The sequence below is a fragment of the Schistocerca gregaria genome, chromosome 4 (genome assembly GCF_023897955.1).
Source record: "Schistocerca gregaria isolate iqSchGreg1 chromosome 4, iqSchGreg1.2, whole genome shotgun sequence".
Taxonomy (NCBI): Eukaryota; Metazoa; Arthropoda; class Insecta; order Orthoptera; family Acrididae; genus Schistocerca; species Schistocerca gregaria.
Window position 1 is genome coordinate 511,901,887 of NC_064923.1, and position 24,272 is coordinate 511,926,158.

General features: G+C 44.8%; 1 protein-coding gene across 1 annotated transcript in view; it reads left to right on the plus strand.

Annotated features, from left to right (window-relative positions):
• LOC126266940 (UDP-glycosyltransferase UGT5-like) overlaps positions 1-13,066 on the plus strand; it is a 91,263-nt gene extending 78,197 nt beyond the window's left edge. Inside the window, exon 5 of the mRNA XM_049971634.1 lies at positions 11,551-13,066. Coding sequence (XP_049827591.1) covers positions 11,551-11,854 — 304 coding nt within the window. The 3' untranslated portion in view covers positions 11,855-13,066. The remainder of the gene's footprint in view (positions 1-11,550) is intronic.
• Positions 13,067-24,272: the final 11,206 nt, after the last annotated feature.

Below are 24,272 nucleotides of genomic sequence, written 5' to 3' on the forward strand. Positions count from 1 at the left end.
GTGACAGTGACCACTTACCAGTGATTCTATTATTACCCTCCTACTACCTGAAGACAGGCCCTCACGTTGGGCATTCCACAGGGCCAATTGGCCTTTATATATGTGTGCTGTGAACTTTGGCACCTCCCTCTCGAACTACATTGATATTGTTGTGCAAGGCACCTCTGCCACTACTCTTCATGCTGCTGGTACTGCTGTCCTCCTATCCACAGGTCCCCTTCGTCATCGACTGGTACTATGGTGGAACAAGAATGGCACAGTCACTGGCCAGGACCGCCAATGGGCGCTGCAGCGATTTAAGCGACACACTGCACAGACCAACATCTTCACTTGTGTCTCCATGCTAAGGATCTTTATCTTAAGTGGAGTAAAAAGGAGTACTGGGAGCGCTATGTTTCCTCCCTGAGGACGAATGCCTCTTAATCACAGGTTTGGTCCATGCTCCATTGCCTTCTGGGCCGCCAGCGACAGTACACTGCCCAGGGTCTGAACCTCCAAGGTCCTCTGTGCACTGAACACCTCGCGACATACTTTGCCACATCATCATCATCCTCTTCGTACCCTACCACCTTACTCTGGCAGAAATGCAGGGTTGAACAAACCTCTCACTGTATCATCCCACACATGTTGAGCCCTGTAATGCATCCCTCACTGAATGGGAATTTGTTTAGGCTCTTAGCTCTTAAAGAGACACGGTCCCAGGTCCACATTCCATCTACAACCAGATGATTCAACACTTGGACTTTCCCCAGAGACAAAAGATCCTCAGAGTTTTCAACCACATTTGCCTCACACGTGATTTTGTCACAATGGCAAGACAGTATAGTTATGCCCATCCTTAAGCCCAGGAAAAACCAGACGTCTCTAGACAGCTACCGCCCAATTAGCCTGACTAATGTACTTCGTAAACTGCTCGAAAGGATGATCAGCTTCAGATTATGTTTGGTGCTCTAATCTCAGGGCCTTTTGTCCCCTTATTACTGTGGATTTCGGGCAAGGCTATCTCCAGCTGACCATTCATGAAAGTGACGAGATTGGATTGAGCAAAGTTTGGGAATTTGTACGGGCGCTGATAATCACGCAATTGAGCACCCCACAAACCAAGCACCATCATCCAAATGACCATTTACTCTGATAGGAATCAGCCATATGAAAGGCTTTTACTCACTGCTGGCACCTTCTCATAGTCTTCTTCAATCTACACAAGGTGCATGACATGGCTTGGCCCCATCACATTTTAGTTACCCTCCATGACGGGGGCTTCCATGGTCCCAGTCTGATTTTTATCTGTGAGTGTTTATCTCACTGGCTCTTCCAGGTTCAAGTTAGCACTTCACTCAGATCCCCCTCAGATTCAGGAGAATGGTATCTCACAGAGTTCTGTGCTAAGTGTCATATCCTTCCTCATTGCCATCAGTGGGCTTGTGACCTCTGTTGGGCCTGTGGTTATCCTGGCATTGTATGTTGACAATTTTCGCATCGGGTGCAGCACCCAGTTGGTATTATCTGCTGAGTGCCAGCTCCAAGGTGCCATCCTATGGGTCTCTGCGTGGGCCACCGTCCATGGCTTCGTTTTCCCCCTCCAAAACGCGGGTTATGAATTTTTGTCGTTGGCCCACAGTACACCCTGATCCAGAACTCAATTTAGGCCACCAGCTTCTCAATGTTGTAGCACAGTCCCGTTTCTCTTCGCCAATGAGGGACTCCTCCCTCCTAACACTCGCCCACAGGTGGGTTTGCCAGTTGTCATGCATCTCACTTCCCTCTGTCAGCATCTCCATCTCGCCTCACTGGACTGCACCCCTTGTCTTTCCTCTCAAACCCCCCTTGGATGGTGCTGAGACCATGAATTAGGACTGATCTATCGCAGGGTCCTAAGGTCTCAGTCATTCCTATGGTTTCCAGGCATCTTGTATGTGCCATCCTTGCAGAGTTCTTGGGTGCCACCATCTTTTACACTGGTGTTTCTAAGACAATCGCTAAGGTAGGATACGCTTTCACGTTTCTTGCTGGCTTCGAACACCATTTATTGCTAAGATCATGTAGGGTGTTCACAGCAGAGCTTCTAGGCATTCACAGGACCCTCCATTTCTCAGGCCTCGCTCCACAGTGTTTTAATTTTTTCAGTCTCCAAGAGCAGGCTGCAGGCTATCGACCGATGCTGATCTCGTCACGCTTCGGTCTTGCTATCCACGACCACCTCTCTACTCTTCTGCTTGCTACTGTTCAGTCCTCTTTCTCTGCGTCCCAAGACATACGTGCATCCCAGGTAATGAACTGGCTGACCGTTTGGCTAGAGATTCAGATACTTACCTCTATTTCCTGTCATGATTCCAGCTGCGGATAGGCGGATCTAGGTCAGATCTTTTTGCCCAAAAGTAGAGTGGCATTTGGTACGCTACTGCTCACAGTAATAATCTACACACAATCAAGGAACTAGAAGGTATCTCACACATTGTTGGAATGTCCCCATCTTTTGGTCCTCGGTGTTAAGTATAGTCCTCCCGGCTCCTTAAATTTAATATTAGCAAACGATCCACGGATGGTTGAACTGGTCTTCAGTTTCCTCAGTGAAAGTGGTTTTTATTTCCCGATACAAGGTTCTACTTTAGACTCGGAGCAGGGGCAGGTTGGTTGTGGTTAGGACTTTTTAATCTTCTTGGTCTGTGACCTCATGACCGCCTACATTTCCCCCCTTTTTGGATTTGGGCTCACATTTTATGCCATTACTGTGTGTGTTTAATGATGATTATTTTTGTAATTTGACTCCCCTGGCTAGATCTGTCCACTTCTAGCGGACCCTCTTTCTTTTGTGACTCACTTTGGAATCGCAGGACTGATAACCTCGCCGTTTGGTCATGTAACCCTTCTGCCAATCAATCAGTCTAAAATCATTGGGTAAGTGGGAACAAAACTATACACACTGCTGTGTGATATACCATCAGATTTCGGAAGATCATACAAGCAAGTCGGAAGATAGCAGGAGGCGAAATGTGAGAGAATTATCGCACAATCAGATTTACAGCTCATGCATCAAAGCTGCTGGCAAGAATAATGCACAGTAGAATGGAAAAGAAAATTGAGGATGCGTTAGGTAACGATCAGTTTGGCTTTAGGAAAGGTAAAGGCGCCAGAGAGGCAATTATGACGTTGAGCTTGATAGTGTAAGCAAGACGGAACAACAAGACACGTATATAGCATTTGTCGGCTTGGAATTAGCGTTTGACAACGTAAAATGGGGCAAGATAGTGGAAATCATGAGGAAATAATGGGTAAGCTACAATGAAAGACAGGTAATACACAATATGTACCGAACAAAGAGGAAATCTACATCTAAATCTATATCTACATGGATACTCTGCAAATCACATTTAAGTGCCTGGCAAAAGGTTCATCGAACCACCTTCATAATTCTGTATTATTCCAATGTCTTATAGCGTGCGGAAAGGTAGAACACACATATTCCCGTAGGAGCTCTGATTTCCCTTATTTTATGGTGGTGATCGTTCCTCCCTAAGTGTGTGGGTGTCAACAAAGTATTTTCGCGTTCCGAGAAGAAAGCTGGTGATTCGAATTTCGTGAAAAGTTTCCATCGCAACGAAAAACGCCTTCCTTTTAATGATTTCCAGCCCAAGTCCTGTATCATTTCTGCGACACTCTCTCCCATATTTTGCGATAATACAAAACGTGCTGCCTTTCTATGAACGTTTTCGATGTACTCAGTCACTCGTATCTGGTAAGGATCCCACACCGCGCAGCAGTATGCTTAAAGAGGCCGGACAAGCGTAGTGTAAGCTGTCTCCTTAGTAGGTTTGTTAAATTTTCTAAGTGTCCTGCCAATAAAACACAGTCTTTGGTTAGCCTTCCCCACAACATTTTCTATGTGTTCTTCCAATTTAAGTTGTTGGTAATTGTAATACCTAGGTATTTAGTTGAATTTACGGCTTTTAGATTAGACTGATTTATCGTGTAACCGAAATTTAACAAATTCCTTTTAGCACTTATGTGGATGACCTCACACTTTTCATTATTTAGGGTCAACTGCCACTTATCGCACCATTCAGGTATCTTTTCTAAATCGTTTTGCTGTGTGTTTTGATCTTCTGATGACTTTATTGGTTGATAAATGACAGCGTCATCTGCAAACAGCCGAAGACGGCTGCTCAGATTGTTTCCCAAATCGTTTATACAGATAAGGAACAACAAAGGGCCCATAACACTACCTTGGGGAACGCCAGAAATCACTTCTGTTTTACTCGATGACTTTCCGTCAATTACTACGAACTGTGACCTCTCTGACAGGAAATCACAAGTCCAGTCACATAACTTAAACGATATTCCACAAGCACGCAATTTCACTACGAGCCGCTTGTGTGATACAGTGTTAAAAGCCTTCTGGAACTCCAAAAATACGGAAACGATCCGAAATACCTTGTCAATAGCACTCAACACTTCAAGTGAATAAAGAGCTAGTCGTTTCGCAGGAACGATGTTTCTAAACCCATGTTGACTGTGGGTCAATAGACCGTTCTCTTAGAGGTAATTCATAATGTTCGAACACAATATCTATTCCAAAATCCTGCTGCATATCGACGTTAACGATATGGGCGCGCAATTTAGTGGCTTACTCCTACTACCTTTCTTGAATATTAGTGTGACCTGTGCAACTTTCCAGTCTTTGGGTACGGATCTTTCATCGAGCGAACTGTTGTCTATGATAAGTATGGAGCTAATGCATCAGCATACTCCGAAAGGAACCTAATTGGTATACAGTCTGGACCAGAAGACGCTTTTATTAAGTAACTTATGTTGCTTCACCACTCGCAGGATATTTACTTCTACTTTACTCATGTTGGCAGCTGTTCTCGTTTCGAACTCTGGGATATTTACTTAGTCTTCTTTTGGGAAGGCATTTCGGAAGGCTGTGTTTAGTAACTTTGCTTTGGCAGAACTGTCTTCGATTGTATCTCCATTGCTATCGCACAGGGAAGGTATTGTTTGTTTCTTGCCGCTAACATACTTCACATACGATCAGAATCTCTCAGGATTTTCTGCCAGGTTTCGACAGTTCCTCTGTGGAAACTGTTAGAAGCATCTAGCATTGAAGTCCGCGCTAAAGTTCGAGCTTCTGTAAAATCTTGGGGATTTTGCGTCTTTGTTTCGTTGTTTCTGCAATAGTGTGCTACGATCAGTTTTGTGTGCCAAGTAATAGTATAATAGTTTTATACGTGGCTTTTCCCGTGAAAAGACTATTTGTTATGTTGGGGTGTATATACAGTGTTCCACCCCCGCTAACTGCTCCACGCCGCAGCCGGGCCCCGTACGCCGTCTGCACCATATCAGTCAGCGCGCTATGTCAACGCTCCACTTTGCAAGCAGCTCGCCTGTCAGCCTCTCCGACCGTTACCTGGCCGCTACAGCGCCAAACATTATGTGAAGAAGAAAATTGTCTTGACTGACTATACTAGCCGGATGGAATTACTAGACCCTTACGTTCCTTCTCATTCCTGTCCACGGCATCTTCTGACCAGTTACATTAGGCAACAACTGTATACATTAGTAAAGAAGCAAAGAAGTAGTATTGGGTTATCACACAGACCCGCCTCTGCTGCTGTGCACACCCCCCATCCTCGACAGGGAACCCAAACCACACGACCGAACACATATTTATCGTATTATTCATCGATACCTTGCACTTCGATATTCTGCCATCTATACTCACCAAACCTCGCAAACAAAATGAGTACCACATCTTCGGATCACTCAGAGGCGATTGGAGGAAGGAAATTTATTTCCGGTGATGAGGTGTAGCAGGCGGTGACAAGTGTCTGCACACACGATCCACGACCAAGCGCTGGAGAAACAGTGTGGAACGACAGGGAGACTGTCGCAAAACATTATACTTGTCACACTTTTGTTCAAAAAGAAATATTTAATAAATAACTATATTATTGTTGTGAAAGATATGTTGGGGAGAAAACGAGAAGTTATCGTGTCTGGTGGAACCAGAGACGATTGCACAAGCATTCTGTGAAAGGCAAAGACACAACGAGGGCAGCTTGAGAGGGCCGCTATTACACATCGCAGCGGCTGAATTCAGTAATTAAGTGGTCTAACGCAGTTCTTTTTTTTTTTTTTGTTTGTTAATGGTTCCAGTATAGTTTTATGACAGCCAGAGTAGTGCACGTCTGCATAGACGAGTACAGGTTTCTGTGAATATGTCGCTCTGAACCGTGTCTGGTAGTAATGGTATTATTCAGAGAAGCTCACCTAGGCGTTGACTTACTGTTAATATACAGGGTTCAGTCACCACAACTCTGGAATTTGGTGAAGTTATTCCGTTATTCCGTAGGATAACTTGTGTGAGGAAGGAGAAAGCTCATGAGAGAGAGAGAGAGAGAGAGAGAGACAGTGTTAGATCTTGTGCAGCTTCGGAAACCTGTCAGGGCATAGTTATTCGATCTGAATATTATCAAAAATCGCTTGTAGTGATGTTGAAAGTTGGAGTAATGGGTATTTATAGTCTGTTGGATTTCCGGTTCTGTTCCAGTTCTTAAGTTAATATCTTGTTGTGAACACTCGAATAGGAAAAGGTGTTCGAGTTTTTGGTGCTGTATGGGAGCTGTGAGTTCGAAAGCCAATCGTTGTGCTGAAGTTGTGGTGACCTATAGTTGCCGTGAGCTCGACAGAAAACTCATTGTGCTGAAGTCAGTAGGCAGGCACTAGATAAGTTATCCTGGAACTTGTTGGCTTTGTGATACCGCATTATTAGCCCATTAGCAAGCAAGATGCAGACACGTAAGTTGAGTAATACTGTATCTAACAGAACCATCAACCGCGTCACTATTACTATTAGTATCCACTCACAGAAAATACGCGGTGAGTGTCCACATCAACGACTTTAGGCCAACTGAATAACAGGTTTGGGAAAACATCCACATCAGCGACTTTAGGCCAACTGAATAACAGGTTTGGGAAAACACGGGCACGCGGATGCAGAGATCGTGCTTAGTCTCTGAAGTAAACGACATTTGATGTGTACTTTCTGAAAAAAAAAAGGAATTGTTATTTCCTTCTCTCAAAGTAAAGAGATTTCAACAGCACCATTTCCAAAAATCTAAAAGAAATAAAAGAAAGAAAAAAGAATATATTTGCTAAATAGTTCAGTACTCACGATTTAGCTCACTTCCAGCCGTAATCTTAAGACAAGTAGCAAAAAATTATAAATCAAAGATAATAACATATCGAAAAAGATAGATACTGCTATGCACAAATAATCACATTCTCAGTTATCGTTGACATAATCCCAACGAGTTCATTTTATAAATTTAAAAGTAAAGGACACATACCAAGAGAAAGAAAACACAAAGGCGTAATTTTGTTCATGAGTATAGAGTTACTGAGTGTATGCTACATTGTTCACTAATAGATAGCTCAGTATTGTTTACTACAGATACTATGCTTGAAACAAGAGGATAAACGCTCGTAATTTTCTAAGAAGTTACAAACACGTAGCGATAGGAAATCTGACGCTTCGTGGAAGTTTGCTTGCTTTTAAATATAGAATACGCTGAACATTGTTCGTCCATATCAGAGGTTGCTGGTATTCGTGTAGTATTTCGTATTTGTTTAGGAAGTACTACAGTCTGCGATATCATAATTTTTGTATGCCTTTTGAGGAACGTTTTAAAATACCATAAATATTTGACGTTATAGAATATGGTCACCGCGTAAATAATTATTTGCAATCGAGAATGGAAACTGTGTAATTAAACTAGCAACGTACACACTTAAAGTATCACAGATATGAATAGTACTGGTGTAGTGTTAAAGCCTATAGCAAAAAAAGTGAGATTTTTCTTCTACATTTTGTCAGACTGTTACCCCGTTAGCTTGTTGTTACGTAAAATTAATGTACTGTGTCAGTTAAAAGGAATGATAAGTGTTCGCCACAAGGTCAAGATTGGCAAAGTTCTTTAAATTTTTTTGGAATACTTCATGAAGTACAGACCGCTGATCTTAGTGGATGGTCATAGTTCAGTTTTTTTTATCTGTATGCGTCTAAGAGTAGGTTTATAAACCGTTACTATTCGGCACATTGCAGACACCAGATCCTGATTAAATTCATAATCATACAATCAAAGAGCTGAATGTGGCTACTTATAATCTGCGTGACTTTGGAATGACGAGATGGTATCATCACACTCAATCATGAAGCAAGGCAAAAGCCCAACATCTATCGACATCTGTCAACCAATTAGCCTTACCACCATCGTTTGAAAACTACTTGAAAGAATCTGTGCCCACACACCATTCAGGGGTCTCGAGTGGCGAGAACTTTTTTCTCGCTATCAGAGTGGCTTCCAGAAGGAACGATTGACAAGTGACCATCTGGTCCGATTGGAAACAAGAATTGGACAGCCTTTTTCAAATTGCCAGAACCTGGTTGTAGTATTTTTCCTGCACACGGAAAAGGAAACAGTTTGGCACAATTACAATTTACCTCCCTACAGTGACTGCAGCTTTCGAGGCTCCACACAATTTCTATTCGCCAGTTTTTATCCCACCGGTTGTTATTGCCCAAAAGAAGTGTCCGACACGGCTCCATGCTGAATCTCTCTCTTTCCCATCGCCATCAACGGGCTACTGGTCTCCGTCGGGCCACTCAGTCACCCTTGGGCTGGATGTCGACTTTTGTAATTGGTGCAGCTCCCACTCAATAGCCTCAGCTGAACGCCGGCTCCAAGGTTCAAACCGACAGGCCTCTGTGCGGACCTATTACCATGAATTCTCTCCTGCACAAACGCAGATCGTGCATGTCTGTAGCTGCACCACGTTCCATCCTGACCCAAAACTCTACTTGGGTACTCAGTGCTTGGAAGTGGCTGAACAGTCCCGTTTCTTGGACTTCCGTCTTGTTAAAAAAAGCTGACTTCGCTCCCCATATTCGTCAGAGCAGTAGCACGCGGTAGCTTAATGCACTCTGGGTCCTAGCTATCAACTAAATGGAGTGCATATTGTGCTACTCGTTCCATATTTACTGGGCTCTGGTCGCATCCTAACTAGATCGCCAGGTTTATGGCTCTGTAGCACCTTCGGCTTCAAAGTCGTTACGCCCAAAATATCGTTGTCTGGTCACTGACGCCTTATGGACAAGTCTCATACACAGTCTCCTGACTGAAGAGGAGACGTCTCTTCCTCGATTCAGACAGTACCAACTCTTGGTCTCCTATGCAATCGTGATCCGCCAGTTCTCTGATCATCCAAAGTATCCCAGTCTTTTTGCTTGCTGATACCCGCCTTTGGGTGAGATTACCAGTTGTACTGCAACATCTCGCAGTGTTCTGCCAGGACCATCGCTCTCTTCGCTGGAGTGCACTTCCCCACTTCCCCTGTTTTCTTGTACACTCTGCCACCTTCCCTTGATTGAAGCTCAAGCCACGAATTAGGAGCGAAATCACAAGGACTTGAACTCTATCGTCCCTCCCCTCTCCACTGACCTTTCGGTGTCTGTTAGGTTTAGTTCCTCAGGAATTTAAGGGTGCTACCATCTTCACACTGACGGCTGTTAAACAGTCGATAAGACGCGATACGCTTCTGTTCCCCTGCTGGGCAGGAACACCATTCGTTAACAGGAAGATAAAGGGATTTTACAGCGGAGGAAATGTCTGTTATGAGACTTCCACTTACCAAATGGGCCTTCCATGGCTGCGTTTGAATATGTAGTGACTCAGTGAGCAGTCTCCAGGCCGTTGTCAGATGTTACTCGTGTGGCCTTCTCACTGAACTCATTCATACAGACTGCTCGGTTGTCTTTCTCTAGGTCGCAAGTATGTTGGTATTGCAGGGAACGAAATGAACGGCAGTTTGGCTAGAAGAGTGATGACTACCCGTCCCCCCCCCCTTCCCCCTCGCCCATTATCTTTACTCATACCACTTGCACATCTGCGCACACAAATAACTCTTGTGCTGTTTCATCAATAAACTTTGCACTATTAAAAACAACTGCTGCATGGTTCAATTCCTTATATTTCTCATCTATCATCCTAAGTTGCCACAACAGTGGTTGTATCACGGTAGCCCATAGTTTCATTTTGCGTAATGAGGCATCCCCAAGTTGTAGTTCTGGAGCCTTGCAGACAATAGCTCACGTCCTTCTGAAGTGTCCCTTCTAGCCCTCCATTCTAAGAACGACCTTCCTGATTTTTTGCCTACAATATTAGCAGACCATTCATGGACAGTTGAACTGGTCCTCCATTTTCTGTGTGAAAGTAGGTTTTATTTTCGTATGTAAGGTTTTAAGCTATATTCGGGGCAGGGATGGTGTGGTTGGAGTTAAAGCCTGCAGCAGGTTTGGGGGACGCCTGGGCCTCTCCCCCTGAACAGCTCACTCTTTCAGCCTTCTCTTACTATTTTTAATTGATTTTTACATCAGGTTTGTCACCTGTTCTGTCGCACTCTATTCTGTGTTATAGGCAACACTCTGCTAAATAAGTGCTTTCTAACACCATGAATGCACTGAGGCAGGAGTGGGATGGCTGCTGATGGGCAACTCCTTACATACAGAGCCCCAGGGATGCCCACTTGCTGTCTTAACTATTTCTCTACTTTAGTTTCTATTATCGACAGTCCAGCTGATATTGATTACATTTTTTAGCCTACTCTCTTTTACTGTTATGAGTCTGCCGACTAGACAGTATTCTTTACTCAGTAACTGTCTTCACCCTTCGTTTGGCTGGTGGGGCTATCCTCGCCATTGGGTAAGATCTCGGAGAATCCCTTGTCTCCTGACCTACGTACTGGTCCGAAACTTCCTCAGATCTGGCACCAGTGCTGCCTTCAGTGCCTCAGTCTAACTGCTTCTACGTACTCTCATCAGAAAAGATACTTTACAGACTTCACTAATCCTAACCCTGAATTTAGGAGTCATTATTTCGGTGTCTAGTCCCTTAACTCCCAACCAACCTAACACTAATTTTATGCAAACATACCGTTTCATATGACTGCCTTGTAGTAACCCTAAATAATTGTGATGTGATGTGCTAAAGATGTTCACCATTAATCTTTTAATCGTATACTATGAGTTTCTTTCTCTTCGTAATAGGTATTCCTGTAATTATCCACATTTACAGACATGTAATCATTACTAAATTGACATTCTGTCAGTCTTTCTTCCTGCTAAGACGATACTTTTCAGTAGATATTTTCAGTGAACTATGTTATAATTCCGCTTATACTATTGGTTACATCGTTTACTGTTGAGAACGTGAGATACTGTAAAGCTTCCTTTAACCACACCTGATGTTGCTCTTCTTTCTGTGGGACATTAGCTGTTAGTACAATGTGAGTTCTGAGAGTCGCATTCATGGAGCCAATAACATGTGTGCAAATGTACTGCGCTCGATTGTGTCTTAGCAGTACAGAATGGTAACAGCGTAGCACTTCTTTCATGAAAGTATCAGTTAACCTATATTAGAGATCATCCAGTCGTTATATCTACACGTATGCAACAATGCTTAACTAACACTCTGAAAATGTTCCTTTTAACAGGTACAAGCAGAGGGCTGTGGAGCTGTCGGAGGCGTACAAGGACAGGCCCATGAGTCCCCGGGAAGCTGTCGTGTACTGGTCAGAGTACGTCATCCGGCACAAGGGAGCCAGACACCTGCGCTCTGCCGCCGTCGATCTGCAGTGGTACCAACTGCTGCTACTGGATGTTCTGGCCGTCGTCTTCATCAGTCTCACTGCGGTTTTAGGTGTCGGTGTTGGTCTTCTGAGGCTAGTCTTGCGAAAATCTGGATTTCTGAGACGGGTGCCATCGGAAAATAAGTTACTGCAAAAGAAAGAGCAGTAGTACCTACCTTACTTGGGACTACACAAGGTGCATCTTATAATATATCGACTTCTAAACTGAAAGTAAGTTGGTGACAAAATCACCAGCTGGGTCATTAAAAGCTCGTGCGATTAGTGTTTCGAGAAAATCAGTAGATAACATTTGCCTCAAATTTTTGAAATGCCAGGATTAGTGAAACGACTGAGGCACATGACTGGATATTACTCTTAGAATGAAACTTCATTCAATTGGTCTAGCCCATTTTGGGAAAATTGGCATCTTTACAAATAACATTAAATATTGACGTGTACAGATTCCATGGATGCGCCGAGCATTACTGTATAGGATGACTTAGTTACATTAAAAAGAAGTTGACATCTCACATTAAAACTTATGTATGAATGAAATTGTCGTTTGAGTCTGATGCACCACTAGTTCGTCGTATGGTCACGTATGTCTTACACTTGACAGTGCAACTGTTACCATTATTGCCACTATACACGTTATATATGCTTCTTTCAGTGAGGTGAAGAGAACAATAAAACGCCTTTCCTCAAGCAAATGGCAATGGTGAAGGCAAAACGAATCTGAAAGCTAAGTGGAAACGTTAAGAATGCAACAAAGGTGGGAAGTAACTACTTCAATCACTGTGGAATTTCCTATGGGTTGGCTTAGAACATTGCGAATAACTGCATTATAAGGGACTTAGTGGAACACAGGTGATCTCAGCCTTCTAACATTTCTCAACTGTGGCTGTTAGAAAGGTGAGATCTTTTCATGTGGTTATTTTACACTCCTGTGATCATGTACAGAGTGTAAGTTTCAAGAGACAGCGTTTTATCCAGCTCCCTCCTGGTATTCAAAGACTGTATGCTTCGTGTTTCCTGTTCTGGAATCCACACTCACTCTCTGGTGTCATCAACTGCACTCCCGTTGTAAAAACATTGTAAAGAGTTGTCAAAGTAGAGTAACGAATTTTGCGCGTACTAAAGATGTAGTTATATGTAGCCTATGGTCAGAGCTCACTACTCCACTCTGGTCATTACATTTCTGTTAACTAAAATGTAATTTATAAGTGGCATGCGTTAGAGAAAAATATTACAAACTTTCATAAATATGCAAAGTTTATTACAAACTTAGAAATGTTAATATGTTTTAATTTTTGTGTGTATTCAGTTATCATAAAATAAAAATATTTAAATATCACGTAATAAACCATTTTCCGGTTGTTAACTGCTGTCCTCAGCTTGAATGTTGATAAAGTGGTTAGAAATGTTATCATATACTGAGTAAAGCTACAAAATAACTCACTCCCACATCAGTCGTGTTGACCCACACAAATATTCAATCTCGTAAGTCTTTAGAGAAATGTGAGAGGGTGACTGGTGCTGTACCTGGGATTGCAACGAAAATAGAACGACAGAGAAGGTAAAATAAGGACACAGTGAAGTGTGACTGGCTGACCACTTACAAAAGAACATGTGAGCCCGTCCCTCTGGTAACCCATTAAGAACGTGTCTCGAAAATTTTAGAAAAAATGCTGGACATTTTAAGACTCGAATCTCACCACACTCGTCTGAACGTCGCTTAAAATAGAGGGCCGATCTGTCGGCAAATCTGCCACTACTCTCTGGTCTGAAAGTAAAACGCGATCTGATACAAAGTGTCGTCTAGTGATTTGTAAGTCACAAGCGTTATACATTGGTCGGTCCTCTCGGTGGAGCAAGAAGCCGTGTCTCATAGGGCTGCACCTATGAGAAGGCGAGTAAGGAGAACCTCATCCCGCCTGCATGGCTGGAAGGAGGCGCGGCAAGGCAGCATTTAGCCGCAGGTTGTTTGTCACCTCCAGCTACTCTTCGTCCCATCGGCGCACGACTCTACATCACAATATCGAAGCGATAGCATGCATGTGGACGGCACACTGAACGAAATCCCCCCCCCCCCTGCGCGTCCAGGGTACGAATAGGCCCGAGGTATTCCTGCGAGTCGTAAGAGGCAACTAAAAGGAATCTCAACCATTTCGGCCTTCAATGTGATGGTCTCCATTGGCGGGAGGGGGGGGGGGGGGGGGGGGAGCGATTTGACTTCCATTTTTCAAAATTCTACAGAAGTATGAGCCTCTCGGGGAAGGACATCTTACGTGGTTTATCGCCGGTCCTCAGTGCACTAAGACTTTGCCACGCATCATCGTAACTGCACCCACTGTTCATCACTTTGGGCCTAAACTCCTGATGGCCCATAGTGCGTCCCCATCTGCACCTACGATCATGATGGACTTTCCAATGGGCACCCGAAATTCAGCACGGTAGCCAGCCCGTTGTGGTGGGTTCATCATGTAACCTCTAGGTTGTAGCCCCCTGACAACACAGGGGTCGTACTGCCGATACCTGAACTGCACCCTCCCCACGTCAGCCAAGGAGTAGATGCCCGTCTACTTGGGGCATCAGGACTCCCGGCAACGATTATCCTGATACTTGACCCTTGCGGAGGCTGGGTGGCGCCCGTGGGGAGAGCCCCTGGTTGGAGTGGGTGGTATCAGGGCGGACATTTCGCAGATGAAACGTCAACATGCATCAGGTCGGTCTGCAGCCGCGTCTTCTAAGAGGAAAGGTTCTGGTTCTCTCTCTGTCTCTGGTTCTGGTACTTCTGCCTTTCCCTCCTTGGCCACTCCCTGTGAGGAAGGACAGGCCCGCTGGCTTGGGGCGAAATACTTCCCCCGCTATTTAGTCTGTTCTTGGACCGATGGGGGCACGTGCGCCATCTCCAAGCAAATGTTCTTTGTACAGCATATCGAGGATATCTTGGGAGAAATCGAGGCTCTTTGTAAAATGCGTTCGGGGTCCATTCTCATAAAGACCACCTCCGCTACACAGTTGGCGGCACTCCAGGCATGCGACCGACTAGGGGACATTCCAGTGTCCATTGTCCCACATCCAGCGCTCAATAGGGTGCAGGGGATTATTTTCCATCGTGACCTCCTACTGCAATCTGACGAGGAGCTCAGGGCCAACCTGGAGCGCTGTGGCGTGCATTTCGTCTAGCGAGTCCAGTGCGGCCCCAAAGATCGTCGCGTCGACACTGGAGCATTGCCTTCGAGGGAGATGTTTTCCTGGAGAAGGGAAAGGTGATGTGCTACCAGTGCGACCTGCAACCTTACGTCCCGCCTCCTATGCAATACTTTCAATGTTTGCACTTAGGGCACATGTCACGGTGTGAAGCTGAGCCCCTTTGTAGCGATTGTGGATGTACTCTTCCTGAGGGACATACATGCACCGCACCACCTCGGTGCATGTATTGTCCTGGCCTCCACTCGCCTAGATCTTTCGACTGCCCCACATATCAGGAGAAGAAGAAGATACAAGAATTGAAAACCTTGGACCGTCTGGCTTATTCTGAGGCCAGGAAGAAATATGACTGCCTCCATCCCGTGATGCTGACAATGTCGTTTGCTTCAGTCGTGTCCACTCCTTCCGCAGTATCCTCACCTCTATCCTGTCCCCCCTCGACCTCCTCACCCCATCCGGGGTCAACGCCTCCGCCTCCCAAATCCGTCCCTTCGAAATCCTCCTCCCTCACGGCTCCTGCTCCCTCTGCCCCAGGGACCACCCTTTCTCCTCCTCCTCCTCATCCTCCTCTTCCTCCGCCGTCTGAGAAGCGATTCTCTTCTCAGGCATCCATCGGGGAAACATTACAGACCCCGGCTTCCGAGGTCTAGCATTCCAAAAAAGGACCCTTTCTTCGGGTCCAGCCCCCACAGCCCACCATCCCTGTGACTCACTGGTCTTCCAAGAAGGCCAAGAAGTAGTCTTTATCCCCCTCTCAACCCCGGCTTGTTTTGTCTGATGCTCCATCCGACAGTCACTACTCCCGGCCGTCCTCAGTTTCGCTGGGATGCTCTGCTGCCAGGCGCTCAGCTCGGACGATACTGCCGCTCCTGCGCCACCCAGGAATCTGGCTGCAGCTGGCGACGACTCGATGGAACAGCATCCGCCTCCCAACGGTTGTCGCAATATTCCCTCGAAACCTCGCCCTCCGCAGCCATTGAGGTAACCAGCTCTTCACCCGTCTCGTTTCCCCTTTCTCTGTTTTGTGATGGCTCTGTTACATTGGAACATAAGAAGTATTCGATCTAATCATGAGGAAATACAACTGCTCCTCCACCTGCACTGTCCACTCATCATTGGTCTCCAGGAAACGAAGTTATGCCAAACTGACCGTATTGCTTTTACCCACTATACCTCCGAGCGACCAGACCTAACCCCCCCCCCCCCCCCTTGGATGGTATTCTAGCTCATGATGGAGTCATGTTGCTCATTTGGGACGATGTCTATTACCATCCCATCCCATCCCATTGACCACCCCACTCCAAGAAATAGCTGTCCATATTATTCTTTCTACCTTTACTTTTTCTGTTTGTACTGTCTACACTCCATCGTCATCTGCAGTTAGTCAGGCTGACATGATCCACCTGATTGCTTAGCTTCTTCCGTCGTTTTTATTGTTTGGCGATTTCAATGCCCAGCATCCCCTTTGGAGTTCTCCTGCATCCTGTCAGAGAGGTTCCCTCTTGGTGGATGTTTTCAACCATCTTAATCTTGTCTGCCTCAATACTGGCTTTCCTCTCGGACTCTTCTCATATCTACTCCCAATTGGACCTCTCGATTTGTTCTACCATTCTTGCCTGCCGGTTCGAGTGGTATGTCCTTTCTGACACCTATTCGAGTGACCATTTCCCCTGTGTCGTTAGTCTCCTGCACCACACCCCATCCCCACATCCCTCGAGCTGGAACATACCAAAAGCTGACTGGGGACTTTACTCCTCCCTGGCGACCTTTCCGGACCAAGATTTTCTCAGCTGTGACAGTCAGTTCGAATACCTCACGGTTGTTATGAATGCCGCCGAACGTTCCATTCCTCGTACTACCTCGTCTTCACCTCACGTTTCAGTCCCCTGATGGAATGAGGATTACATAGACGCTATCCGTGCTCGACGACGTGCTTTACGCACCTTTCGCCGCCATCCTGCACTGGCGAATTGTATTGATTACAAACGACTCCGAGCACAAGGTCGTAGAGTCATCAAAGACAGCAAAAAAGCTTGTTGGGCTTCTTTCACAAGCTCCTTTAACAGTTTTACTCCCTCTTCTGTCGTCTGGGGTGGCCTGCGCTGGCTGTCGGGCATTAAGGCACACTCCTCGATACCTGACCTGACTTCAGGTAATGAGGTACTTATGGAACCTCTGGATGTCTCAACGCCTTCGGTCGCTTTTTCGCGGAGGTTTCAAGCTCTGCCCATTACCACCATGCCTTCCTTCCCAGAAAAGAGGCAGAAGAGGCTCGGCGACCTTCTTTCCTCTCACTGAATCTGGAAGATTATAATGCCCCCTTTACCATGCAGGAACTCGAACGTGCACTTGCACTGTCCTGGTCCTCTGGTCTGGGGTCAGATGCCATTGACGTGCAGATACTGACACACCTTCCTCCGGCAGGCAAATGCTTTCTTCTTCGTACCTATAATCACGTCTGGACCGAAGGTGTGAGGCCGTTGTTGTTCCCATACCAAAACCTGGGAAGGATAGTCACCTTCCTTGAAGTTAACGCCCCATTTCTCTTAAAAGCTGTGCATGTAAGGTGATGGAGTGCATGGTTAACACTCAGTTGATTTGGATTCTTGTATCCCGACAGCTACTTACCAATGTTCAATGCGGCTTTTGTCGACGCCGCTCCACTGTTGACCATCTTGTGACCTTGTCGACGTTCATCATGAACAACTTTTTGCGAAAGCTCCAAAAGGTAACTGTGTTCTTCGATTTGGAGAAGGCTTATGATACTGTTGGAGAGGAGGTATCCTCCGCACTATGCACAGGTGGCGCCTACGTGGTCGCCTGCCCCTTTTTATTGATTCATTTTCAACAGATCGAATGTTTAGGGTACTTGTGGGTTCTGTATTGTCCGATGTCTTCCTCCAGGAGAACGGAGTGCCTCAGGGCTCCATTATGAGCGTAGCCCTTTTTGATATAGCGATCTATCCAATTATGGATTGCATTCCACCGAACGTCAGTCTCTCTTTTCGTCGATGACTTCGACCTACTGCAGTGTCCAGAGAACATGTCTCCTGGTGTGCTGCCTTCAGCGTTGTCTTGACAGCCTTTACGCATGGAGTGTGGCTAATGGCTTCCAGTTCCCTGAAGAGAAGACGGTTTGCATCAACTTTTGGCGATATAAAGCATTCCTTCCACCATCCTTACCTCTCGGTTCCGTTGTTCTCCCATTCGTGGAGACAACGAAGTTTTTAGGTCTCACACTGGACAGGAAACTTTGTTGGTCCCTGCATGTCTCTTATTTGGCTGACTGTTGTACATGTTGCTTTAATGTCCTCCGTGTTCTTAGCAGTTCATCTTGGGGAGTGGATCGCCCTGTCCTGCTTCACTTATATCGGTCCATAGTCCGGTCAAACCTGGATTATGGGAGCCTCGCCGTCTCAACTCCATCCATCATCGGAGGGTTATGTCTTGCGACTGGAGCATTCTATACTAGTCCCGTCGAGAGTCTTTATGCTGAAGCCGCCGAATTACCATTGATTGACCAGCGTGACATACTGCTTTGTCGGTATGCCTGCCGGCTGTTGTCAATGCCTGACCATCCCTCTTATCAGTCCTTCTTTGACGATTCTCTCGACCATCAGTATGGGTTGTATGTGTCTGCCCTGCTGCCCCCTGGGGTCCGCTTTCGTCGCCTCCCTACCACCTTCAGAGAGGGTGAGGACACCACCTTAGCTCCAGGCTCCGGTTCACATTCATCTTGACCTCAGCTCGCTCCCAAAGGAGGGTACTCTGGACGCAGTGTATTTCTCACGGTTTGTCGAACTTCGTGCGCGACTCGCCAGTAACGCCTTTATTTACACTGATGGCTCCAAAACTGACGATGGTGACGGCTGTGCCTCTGTCGTTGGGGACGTCACCTTTAAATACAGGCTCATCGACCAGTGTTCCAGCTTTACGGCCTTGCTTTTTGCTCTCTCAGGACGTTCAGTATGTCCGCCGCCACCGCCATTCTCCGTATGTACTCTGCTCTGATTCACCTAGTGCTCTTCAGAGCCTTGGAGCTCCATATCCAGTCCATCCCTTGGTGCAACGGATCCAGCAATCCCTCCATTCTTTTGCTGATTATGGCTCTCCTGTTAGCTTTATTTGGGTTCCAGGCCATGTAGTAGTGCCTGGGAATGAGGCTGCTGATGCTGCGGCCAAGGCTGCAGTCCTCCTGCCTCGACCAGCCTCCCTTTGTGCCCCATCGTCTGATATTAATGAGGTGGTTTGTAAGAGGCTTGTGTCATTATGGCGGGATACTTGGTCGTCGCTTCAAGAATATAAGCTCCGGGCCATTAAACCGTTCCCAACAGCTTGGACGACCTCCTCCCGACCATCTCGGCGAGAGGAGGTCCTTGTGGCCAGGTTGCGGATTGGGCTTTGTCGGTTTAGCCACCGCTACCTGCTATCCGGTGACCCCGCCCTGCAGTGCCCTTGTGGTCATGCATTGACAGTGCGCCATGTTTTATTGTCGTGTCCCCATTTTAATCAATCTCGTGTTGTCCTGGCTCTGTCATCTACTTTACAGAAAATTTTAGCTGATGACGCTCGAGCAGCTGCTCGTGTTCTTCGTTTTATTACTTTGACGGACTTGTCCAAAGACAGATTTTATCTGCATCTTTGTAAGAACTTTCTGGTGTCCCCCCACCCCTTAGTTTTACCAGGTTATATGTGCACTTACATTTGTGACTGGGCGCTAAAGACCTTAGTAGTTGAGAACCCTAAAACCCCACAAAAAAACTGAACGAAATGAGGGTCTCCGAATCCCTCCTTGGCTGCATAATCTGCTCTTTCATTCCCCGCAACGCCCTTATACCCTGGCACCCAGCAGAGACACACTGCCCTCCCCAGACTTTGTAGATGAAGGGGGCATCCTGGATGTTCTCGACTTCATCTGCTGAGTACAAGCTTCGTAAAGAGTGAAGAGCACTCACGGAATCAGAACAGACAAATAATTTAGCACCCATAACATTCCATCTGTTCCAGTGCTCACAAGATCGTGTAAAATTCCGCGTGGAGTACAGTAAACTCATAAGACAAATGCAACTTCAGGACACGACAGGGAAAGCAGCAGCCAACGGAGTCCCACTGTTTGGACACATCCGTGAAAACAGCTGCACAGTTCTGACGCTATTACAATGTCATAAAGCAATAGATGAAAACGTATACAGGAGAATGAGGGGAATTAAAAGTAGCGAGGAACTTAAATGCCTGACGCGGCATGAGGAGTCGTGGTTCCCCATCCTAAGCACAGAGACTGGATATGAGGCTGTTCGTGGAAGCGCCCTGATCCTCCCATGATGGATAGCGCCAATAACGTTCAGATAAACTATCGCTGAGCCCTACACTGTGAACCTATAGTCTAACCGCGATTGCACAGAAACCCTATAAATCAGGAACATATGCGCTCTGCCCTCTCACCAGGACCTGTGCGTAGGACACACGATGTTCAGTGCCTTAGGCTTAAGAAATTATTTCGGAAAACCAGTCATTACCTAATGGTTATACTTCTTTAACTGTTAGTTAATTTATTCAACGTGCTTGTGGTGTGGCGTGACATGGCGTCAGCGATTATAAATTCTTAACATGTAACGATCGCATTTCATAACTGGAACAGCAGAATTCAATTACAAAGTGCAAGTGAAAGTTCTTGCGAATAAGTTTGCGGGCTTTCCTTTAAGAAATGAGAAATTATCTTGGTGTGGTGGCCATCACCTACGTACGCTCCGACTCAGAATTGTAATGTTAAAAGTTACGGCTGGTTTCGTTATGTATGGTGTGGGATACTTAGTTGCCGCATTACAGGCCAAATACTGCTGAGTCTCCGAAATTTTTCTATCCTCCGCGACCACACGCAAACTGCTCCAATGTCCGTCATGCTTCACCATCCCAGACACTCCGCGTGTCCTGTGCCGTACTCTTCTCCCACTTCCATCCAGTCTCCCCATTCACGAGACCTGTGATTGGCTAGAGCGCTCCCATGATGTATATAAGCCAACACACATTCACAAACGTTATGAAAAGCATTCGAAACACTGGATTAACATCTAAATAACTTGAAATTAACTAACTATTCCTACGGCTGGACCATAAACACGCTCTCACACACATTATTAAATACATAAGCAAATTAAATAAACATATATCAAAGTAACAGAACATAAGGTAGCCAGTAGCCTAATGTCTCTGTGCTTTCTAAAACACAGTAAATATTTAACCAATTTCTTCATGAATAGCATGTATCGAATATAAACAAAGACATAGACGAATAAATATATTTATAAGCATGCTGCTAACATATTTTTGTGTAACTGCGGAGTACTTATGGCCTGACGCGATCGATAGTAATCAGCCACTTTGACCTCCAATAGCTCACGTACTATTAAAGTTACATACCAGTTTAGGTTAACACTAATAGCTTTCTAAAGGCACATTGATCGATGGAATCTTTTAGATTTTGGAAACTGGTTGGTGGGTGTTACTTGTGCAATTTAAAATCACCTACTAAACTTTAAACTAATAAAGATATTGAAAATCTGATTACACCATCAGAATCGTCATGCAAATAACGGTAATGTACATGTTTTGTTTCTGAGGTATCATGATTCACGTGGCTACTATTAACTTCTATATGAACTCTGAAATGTCTGCCATTGATGTTTCGAGAAGTCCGCCATGTTCGTCACTCCGGTATGTCTCCTTCATCGACACAGCGGGGTCATCATGGAATTCCCAGCCACTCGGCCGAACCACACGCTGGGGCTGCCTCTCCTGCTAAGCTAACGTTTGGCACCACGTGGTTGCTGCTGGACCCCAGTGTGGCCATGCTAACTCCGAACTTAGAATATGTTCAGGGCACCACAACACGCCCTTTACCCCACACACCTCCAGTTATTAACATCCTGGCTTGCCAGAATGTTCAGAAGTAGCACCCTACAGTTTTACACACGAAACAAATTTTAAAGAACATAATAAAGTGATTAAAACGACAGGCTAATAGTTATTACGAGGTTTTTGTGGTGGTGTGGGGGCAGCATGAATTTCGAAATAACTTAAACTAACACAAAATTATGAATGATACGGCATCTTAAATAAATACCTGCATTTCTGTTATGCATAAATTACTTTTTGGACAAGAAATAACTTTAAATGCACCGTCGCACTACACTCGCTCACACGGATTTTAGCACAGTGTTGATCAACTCACATCAGTCTTCTGACCAAGTGCCTCGCAGAAATCGTGTCTGCCTCTGAATTCCGAGCTCCACCATTTATCGTGACAAATTTGTCTACAACGTAAACCAAAAGTAGAAACCCATCAACAAGCCATTTCCCAAAACCAACCAGGATCCTCACTAGAGATTACCTTGTAACCTCCCCACAAAAAATAATATAAATAAAATTCACATTTAGTGTAACATCTCAACAGTAAAAGTTACGAAACCTCCCAACAGTAAAATATAACCATAACATTGACATTTTGCGTAACCTACCAATAATATGTGACTAATCTCTCAATAAAAAAAATTGTGGCTCACTTATAACCTTTCAATAACTGACTGTGTATTTAAACTGGTAAATTTTGGACGTCAGCAGTGCTGCGTCATGGCCCTGAAAGATCATTCTGAATAAATAGAAAATTCTTACCTCAATAAGGTCGCCGGATAATGCGTATATATCTGCTCCTATAAGAAATTTGTCTGGCGCAGCTCTGTGCAATGCTGCCCGATAGATTTGTCATGTATAAAAAGAAACAACTGATTTTTCCTTTCAATAATCGAGATGACCAAGGATTGGAGAAATTAGTAAATTCTTTAAATTGAAATGAATGATTGTTAAAAGTTACTTTTTATGAGAATGACTATTATTAAGAGATTTTTTAATACGTTTACATAGGACTTGATATAACAATACTACATTTGCGCGAGGCTGCTTTTACCTTATATTATACCGCTCAGGCTCCGCCATCGCTCCACCACGACCGGCCCAGCCAACTTCATACACACGACTGCTCGCTAGCAACTATTCCTGCTAGTAACACACAGTTCCTACTGCAGTCAACACTGCTCTTTGGTCCCAGATTCTCTTACAGCTTACATATCGCAGGAAGCGCGTAAGCAATCCATCGAAATTACATCTGCTCGAATGCGCTAACAACAAATTCCTTAATCATGGACCTCTTACATAACCCTCCACTAGGGGGAGGGGGGGGGGGGCGCAAAAATTTGGCAGCTATGGTGAGTCAATTGGAGTTACCATGAGCAACAAATTTTTCTATAATCTATTTAGTTTACTAAGGCTACAGCACAGAGTATACACATTATCAATAAGTGCAGAACATATTAAGAAATTAAATAGAGTGCACATGCACTGAGTGCAAAACATATTCAGAAATGACAAAGTATATATGCAATGAGTACAAAATACATTAACAAATGGCATAAAGTGCACATGCACTGTATAACTGTTTACCATTTTACAAGAATTTAAACATTTTGAGAAATGAAATAAAGTGCACCTGCACTGTATAAGTCTTTAGAATTTTTCCAACAAATAAACATATCAAGGAGTGAAATAAAGTGCACACGCTCTGTACAAGTCTTTAGCATATTTAGCACAACTAATCTTGTTAACAAATGAAATGAAGTGCACACGTACTATATTTGTCTCTATCGTTTTACAAGAATTTAAACGCACTGTATAAGTCTTTACAATTTTATAAGAACTACGAAAGTAATGGGAAGGATTGCATCATGGTTGTAGCACAGTAGGATGCACGTAGCTGCACTGAAAGTCCATATCTTTCTACAGTAGCACAACACCAAGTGAGCCACTCTGAAGTTCTCTTCCCTGAATTATTTATCAGTGTAGCCAAGACTCTGAAACGTAGTATTAGTATTCAATGTTATCATTTTGGTAGTACATTAGGTACACCAAACAGTAGGACCATAATAACACCTCCGTCGTTCAAGGTGATATGTCAACACCACATTCTTGTAGAATCCATACTCTTACAGCAATGTAGAATTAGTGCAAAAACCAAATATAGTGCTCCATGATCATGAGGATGGACAGGACAAACGGATATTGCAGTAATTGCTGGTAATTAGGTCAGAAGGTGAAGGATACATTAAGTCTTATGCTAGTCATCATTCAGAATTACACTAGCGTAACAGACGATCTGAATAATTATTGGCATTCATTGGCTATTTACACAGCATTTAAGTAGTATGTATGGAGTATTACAGAACATTATTCATACGTCATCTCAATACAGTAATTATTGGCACTCCTTGGCCAGTTACAAAGCATTGTTTTATGCATTATTCAGAAGTCATCATTCAAAATGGGTT